This window comes from Fonticula alba, assembly GCF_000388065.1.
Source record: "Fonticula alba strain ATCC 38817 unplaced genomic scaffold supercont2.1, whole genome shotgun sequence".
Lineage (NCBI taxonomy): Eukaryota > Rotosphaerida > Fonticulaceae > Fonticula > Fonticula alba.
In genome coordinates this window covers 3,308,860-3,315,352 of record NW_009242971.1, presented here as the reverse complement: position 1 = coordinate 3,315,352, position 6,493 = coordinate 3,308,860, and the positions used below count along the sequence as shown (strand labels likewise).

The following is a 6,493-nucleotide window of genomic DNA, read 5'->3' as shown; positions in this document are numbered from 1 at the left end:
TCCCCCCCCCTCTCCTCCCTGCCCCCCTTGCCCATCCCTACGCGGCACGGACCTCCCCGATTGGAGATACTTACCTTTGGGCTCCGACATCCATAAGCCCGGCCAGTGTCTCTTGGTTCTCTTCCACCTCCGGCGGCCAGGTACGTCCTTCTGCATTTGGTCCCTGCCAAACACCCGCAATCCGAAGCTGACATCCTGCCGCCACGCTCGCTGCCCTGCCGTACCAATCCCCCCAGACACACCCGCCTTCTTGCTTCGGCTTCTCCCCACCCGGATGGTTGGCGGATTGCACTCCCCATCTGTTTCATTCCTCTACTTCTACACTCTCCGCTCTGACAGTCGTACCCGCGACCTGAGTGCTGCCCACTGCCTCAGCCAGCACTTAATAACACAGTAAGCGCGCGTGCCGCTTCCTGCCCCCCCCCCCCACTCGGATAGCGACACCTCTCCCCCCCCCCCGTCTCTTCGTGACAGCGTTGCCCGCCTGCCCCCCTCCGTTCTCCTCCCCTCCCCTCCCGTCCAGCAACAAAAACAACAACAACAACAACAACAACAGCAGAGCGTCACCTGAGCCTCCCCCCCTTCAGATCCATCCCACCCTCTCGGAAAAGAAAAACACAAAAAAAAACACCGCGACGACTATGCCCTCTACAGCGTCCGCCGCGCCCGAATTCGTCTGCCCCACCCCCACGTCCACCCCACTTCAGCCAAACTCGGCCATGACGAAGCCCGGCAGTAGTCCCCCCAATTCGCAGCACTCCCCGGACAGCGGGATTCACTCATTGTCCGGCGCCTTCGAGGATGCCCAGCAGGATGAGCTCGCCCGATCGGCCACCACGAGTGCCGTGGCCGCGGCCGCCGCCCCCAAATGGTGGTACAGCACGGTGTCCGGCCTGGCCGGCGGCGTTTGCTGCGTCTACGCCGGGCAGCCCTTCGATACCATCAAAGTTCGCATGCAAACCGCCCCGGCGGCCACCTACCGCAACCCCATCGACTGCCTGGTGAAGACCGTGCGCAATGAAAGCATGTGTGCCGTCTACAAGGGCAGCTCCGCCGCCCTCATGAGTATCGTCACCGAGAATATGGTTCTCTTCACAGCCAACGCCGCCATCAAGAGGGCCATGGTGTCCAACGGCTTTGTCCGCGAGGACGAGGAGCTCTCCCTCGCGCAGGTACGTCACCGATGCGATGTGGTCAGCCATCTCGCCCTTCCCTCGCACCTGCCCCGGCCATACGCCCTCCTGCTGTTGGCTGGCCATGACTGACGGTCTTCTCCCTGCTTGGCCCGATTGCCTGCTCGCGCTGGCTCTTTCTGGTCCCCCCCCCCTCCCCCCTCCCGACAACAGTGCGCCATTGCTGGCGGCTTCGCCGGTGTCTTCTCCTCGACCGCCATCTGCCCAGCCGAGGTGCTCAAGGTTCGCCTTCAGACCAGTGTCGCTGCCAAGGGGCTTTCCCCGCTGGCCGTCGCTCGGGATGTTTTCCGCACCTCGGGCCCGGCCGGCTTCTTCCGCGGCCTGCCCAGTCTTTGGATGCGTGACATCCCCTTCAACTTCCTGTTCCTGGGCAGTTACGAGGTACGCCGATTGCCGGGGCCGGGCCCACCCTCGCATGCTGGGGGGGGGGGGGGGGGGCTACGGCCCCCGTGTGTCTTTCTTTCTTGTCCCCCACCCCGGCTCCCCCCCCCCCCCCCCCCCCCCTCCCACCTCGCTCCATGACTAAGCCGCCTGCCTTCCCTTCGCCCGGCGGTATGCGGTGCTCTCTCCCCGCACGCATATGCGCGCGCACATCCGCGACAGGCCATTTGCGCCGGTATCTCCTACGCCGGCGGCAAGACCAAGGACGACATGAACCCGGCGGAGCTCTTTGTGTCCGGTGGCCTGGCCGGCATGGTGGCCTGGTCTTGCGTCTTCCCGGTGGACGTAATCAAGTCCCGGTCGCAGTCCTCCTCCGGCAAGATGCCCCTCTTCCGCACCATCGCCACCCTCTATCAGCAGGAGGGCATCCGGACCTTCTACCGGGGCTGCTCGGCGGCCGTCCTCCGTGCCTTCCCCGCCAACGCCGCCCTTCTGGCCGGCTTCGAACTCAGCTATCGCCTCCTGAACCGCTTTGACGAAGTGGACTAGAGTCGCGTGGGCAAAACACCGACACGATCGCCCATGGCTTTCTCTCCCTCTCCCCCATTTATCTCCTCTTTCTCCCTTCCTCTTTCTCGATGCCGGACAGGGGTGGACTTGTCCTTGTGTGCCCCGCTCCTCTTCTCTTGGCGGCGGGGCTCCGGCGTGTACGCACACACGCACATGAGCATGCGCCGGCTGGGGGATCCTCCTCCGCATTTTGTCCTTGTTGTGTCGACACGCGTCCCTCTCGCCCCCCTCCCCCCCCCCCCTCCTACGCTCCTGCTCTCACCCCTCAGGGAAAGGCGTCGGGGGGAGGGCGGGCTGAGCTAAGCATGTCGGCTCGCGTAGCCTCCCCCCCCCCCCTCCACCCCTCCACCCCACCCCACTCTCTCTCTCTCTCTCTCTCCGTTTTCTATCCCATCGCGCGTCGCGGTTGTCGCTGGTGCGCGTCCTTGTGTGTCAGACTCGGTAGGCGGCACATTGCCCGCTCCTCCCCTCCTCCCTCCTCATGTACGCGCGGCGGAGCATGTATATATTCTCGTTCCCCGGTGTCTGGCGGGAAAACAAATAAACAAACAAAACCCAAAGCCTCTTGGGGGACGCACGCGTGGCTTTTGCGACGCGCATGTGCATGCATCTGCTGAGGTGTACACCCACATGTCTCACATGCGCATGCGCGGCCGGCGAGGGGAAGCCCCGGAGAAACACCCGGCAAGCAGATGCGAGGCCCGGAAAAATGCCCAGGTAAAGGAGGCATGCCAGCGGTCGGGGGCACATGCGATGCCCCATCCGGTCCATTTATGCCTGTCAACGCCGCCTTCCCTTGCTCGGAGAAGTATGGCACATGGCCCCCCTCGGCGCCCGAGAGCCCCGAGCCACTGAAAAGCGCGCATGCGACATGACGCACACACCTAACTCCATCATGAAGGGGATTTTTATTGTGAAGGGGGAAGCCCCGAGGAGAGGGGGTCCGGCCGAGAGGGAGAGAGGAGGGAGAAAGAAGAAAGAGAGCATGGCCGGGCCCCCCTCGCCCGCTGTCTTTTGTGCACGCGCGCACACACGCGCTCAGATCTCAAAAGAAAAAGGCTAGTCTACATGTCAAATTCGTCGTCGTCCATCTGGGTGTCATCGTCATAGTCGGCCGGGTCATAGTCGATACCCTCCCGCAGGGTGTTCTTTGGGTGGCAAGAAGGAACCGGTGCGTATAGGAGGAAGACATGCAGGGAGCGTCGTCAGTAGAGTGCTTGCCAGACCACGCCGGCACAAGGGGGAGAGTGCAGGCAGGAGGGGGTGGAAAGAGGAGCACAGCAGAAGAACCGTGCCCGGCAACAAAAGGAAGAAAAGGGAGAGGGGAAGGGGGGCAGAGCCAGACAGCCAGAGAGGGACAGAACCAGGGACTACGCACATCAACAATGTCCAGGTCGTCATCGTTCTCCTCGTCGTCCTCACCACGGAGGACGCTTTCGGTCAGATCCTCCTCGGAGATGTCGCCATCATCGTCGGACTCTGGGGCGTATGAATGCGGCAAAAACGCGTGCGCTGGTGTGTCAGTGACCGGAGGGCATCATTCTAACCAGGTTCGAGGGGCGAAAGAAAGGTGCGGTGGGGAGGGCAGATCCTCCAGAGGGGGGGGGGCAGAGCAAGAAATATGGACCAGGTCCCACTCGCCCCCCCCCCCCCTTCTCGAGGGCACTGTCGCCTCGGCGAGGAGGAGCAACGGCAAAAGAGTGGGGAAACGGCAGCAGGCATGGGGAAATGTGACAGGCGGGCGCACCGTTCAGGGTAAAGGTCGCGCTCGAGGAGAAGGCATCCTCATCATGGTCCTGGCTGGCCTGGGCAATCTGCGACACAATCAGGTCAAGACGGCCGGACAGACGAAGCAGACGCTTGAAGCTGCTCAGACGGCTATCCACGAGGGCGTACAGCGGGCCAAGGCGGGTGACCAGATCCGGGACAGTCATCAGGTAGGAAGAGTGGATGACCAGGGTGGCGCGCAGCCAGATGATGAGCTTCTGGCCGCGGGTGGGCTTGTTCTGGAAGCGCTCGACCAGGGCCTTGATCAGCAGCAGGATGTGGCTGGTGGGGAGCTTGCGGATGGTGTTCTCCACCAGCTGCTGGCTGGTCTGCTCAAAAACAAAGGCCAGCTGCTGCTGGTCCTGCGAATGCAGCGCCTGCGACAAAACCACCGCCAGCGAGTGCGACTTGGACGCGCCGCGGCCGCCGGCACCACCCTCCGGCATGACCAGCGGCTGGCTACCGGCCGGCATGGCCGCCTCCACCATCTGCACCTCCTTGATGCGCTCCGACAGGGAACGCGTGTCCAGGCGCTCCTGTGCCGAGGGCCGGGCGACCGACACGAAGGTGGCATCGATCACCTTGACGGCCTTCTTGTCGCCATCCACCGAGACAGACTGGACCACGCGAGGGGCGGTCGACGCGCCATCGAGCACGGTCGGCATCCGCATGAAGCTGCCACTGGGGATGAACTTGTTGTCGCTGGTGACATATTGCTGTGGGGGGGAGGGGAGGGGGGGAGAGAGAGAGAGAGAGAGAATAGATCACAGGCCCCAGCGAGGCCAATGAGACACAAGTCAGAGGTGGCGAACAATTAGAATGGGAAGAGACGGGAATATGTGGAGGGGGGGGGGGGCGCGTGCGGGCGCATGCGGGCACGTACGATCTCCTCGAAGACGATGCGGTTGATGGAGCCGCGGGCCAGAAGCAGGCGGCGACCCTCCTGCGCGAAGCAAACCGCCAGGACGGGAATGCGCGAATCGGTGGAGGTGTGACGCTTGGCGCTCTGGTTGAGCTCTGAACCATGCACCAAGTGTACCATGGTCGAAGGGGGGAGAGAGAGAGAGAGAGAGAGAGAAAAGGGAGAACCCGAGGTCAGTGCCAGGCCGGCCATGAAGAGATAACACATGCCAAGAAGGAGAGACAATCGCCAACATACGATTGGACTGGTCACGGAAGTCAAAGGTCGCCGCCGGGTTGATGGTGGCACGCTTGGGCTTGCCGCCGGACTCCTTGCCAGAGAGGGCAACATTGAAGACATGCACCTCACCGGTTTCGGTGATAGTGGCGACATGGATCGGGGCATTGTCACCCTCGACCGGAGAGCGGATCACGTCGAAAGACACGGGAACCGAGGTCATGGAGAGGCCTGAATATCACGGACAAATGTGGGCGAGGGGGTTAACACCGGGGATGGGAAGAGGGCCAGCGGGCCAGTGGCCGGCTGGCTGCCAGGGGAAGGGACACGCACCGGCAACTCGAGCACCAGAAGCAGTGTCCCAGACGGAGATTGAGCGATCCTGCGAGGCCATCGACAGGAGGTGGCCGGCGCTCGGGGAGAAGCGCAGCCGGGACACAGGGCTCACATGGCCGGTGAAGGACTAGTCCCGAGAACGGCAAGGCAGGAGTTAGCGCCAGCCAGGAAGGAAGGAGGAGATGCAAGGGGGGGGGGAGGAGGGGAGGATGAGCATGTACGCCCACGCAAACACACACCTGAGAGACAGCAGCGAGGTCGGCCTTGGGGGAGAGCTTGATGTTGGAGGAGGCCAGAGCAATCTGCTCGCTGCTCGAGGACAAGGCAAGGGCGCTCATGTTGGTCGAGTCCACCTTGGAAGAACTGCCAGGGGGGAGAGAGAGAGGGGGGGGGGGAGAGAGAGGGGGGAAGGACATATGTGAGACACGTGGACCTGCGAGAGTGGCAACAGTCGGGTGGGCCACATCACGCACGAGAGGGTCTTGCCAGTGGCAGCGTTCCAATGACACACGGATCCGGACACACCGAGCGAATAGGCGGTCGGGCTGTCATGCTCGAACTCGATAGAGCTCACGGCGTCGGGGTGCATGCTGGGTGGTGGTGGGGGGGGGGGGGGGGAAAGGGGGTCAGTCCAAGCCGCTTGGCCGAGACATACACACACACACAGAGATGCACATGCGCGAAGCAACCGCGCGATCGGGTGTCAGGGTGAGCGCACCTGGAGAAAGTGTTGACAATCTCAGCGCGCGGGACGCTCAGGACGTAGACCGAGCCGGTGCTGGTGCCAAAGGCCAGGCAGATGTCCTTGGCGGCGGTCTTCCCCTCGCGCGAGCGCTTGCCGCCGGCAGTCTGGTCGCAATGATAGGGGGGTGGGGGTCAATGCCAGAGGGACATTGCGAAGGGGCTGAGGAGAAGGGGGGCCGCAAACGGGCGGCGGGGTGGCGTACGCAGAAGCCCCAAGAGAGGGAGGTGATTTTCTCGATCAGATGGTTCTTGGAGGCATACTCGAACTTGATGGTCGAGGTGAGGACATCCCAGATCTGTTTGTGTCGCAGTGATGAGGCATGAGGAGTTAGTAGAGGACGATGGAGGGGAGCGGGGGGGGGGG

General features: G+C 63.2%; 2 protein-coding genes across 2 annotated transcripts in view; one reads left to right on the top strand and one right to left on the bottom strand.

The window, feature by feature from the left end:
* The first annotated feature begins 555 nt into the window (after positions 1-555).
* H696_00707 (hypothetical protein) lies at positions 556-2,389 on the top strand. Its single transcript, XM_009494590.1, has 3 exons — positions 556-1,172; positions 1,347-1,574; positions 1,797-2,389. The coding sequence occupies exons 1-3, from the start codon at positions 642-644 to the stop codon at positions 2,121-2,123; spliced, it is 1,086 nt and encodes a 361-aa protein (XP_009492865.1). The 5' UTR covers positions 556-641; the 3' UTR covers positions 2,124-2,389.
* A 626-nt stretch (positions 2,390-3,015) lies between these two features.
* Positions 3,016-6,493, bottom strand: part of H696_00706 (hypothetical protein) — a 3,783-nt gene continuing 305 nt past the window's right edge. Inside the window, exons 2-11 of the mRNA XM_009494589.1 lie at positions 6,333-6,425; positions 6,104-6,234; positions 5,859-5,975; positions 5,625-5,748; positions 5,383-5,512; positions 5,071-5,280; positions 4,795-4,928; positions 3,892-4,627; positions 3,523-3,623; positions 3,016-3,292 (exon numbers count right to left, since the gene is read on the bottom strand). Coding sequence (XP_009492864.1) covers positions 3,209-3,292; positions 3,523-3,623; positions 3,892-4,627; positions 4,795-4,928; positions 5,071-5,280; positions 5,383-5,512; positions 5,625-5,748; positions 5,859-5,975; positions 6,104-6,234; positions 6,333-6,425 — 1,860 coding nt within the window. The 3' untranslated portion in view covers positions 3,016-3,208. The remainder of the gene's footprint in view (positions 3,293-3,522; positions 3,624-3,891; positions 4,628-4,794; positions 4,929-5,070; positions 5,281-5,382; positions 5,513-5,624; positions 5,749-5,858; positions 5,976-6,103; positions 6,235-6,332; positions 6,426-6,493) is intronic.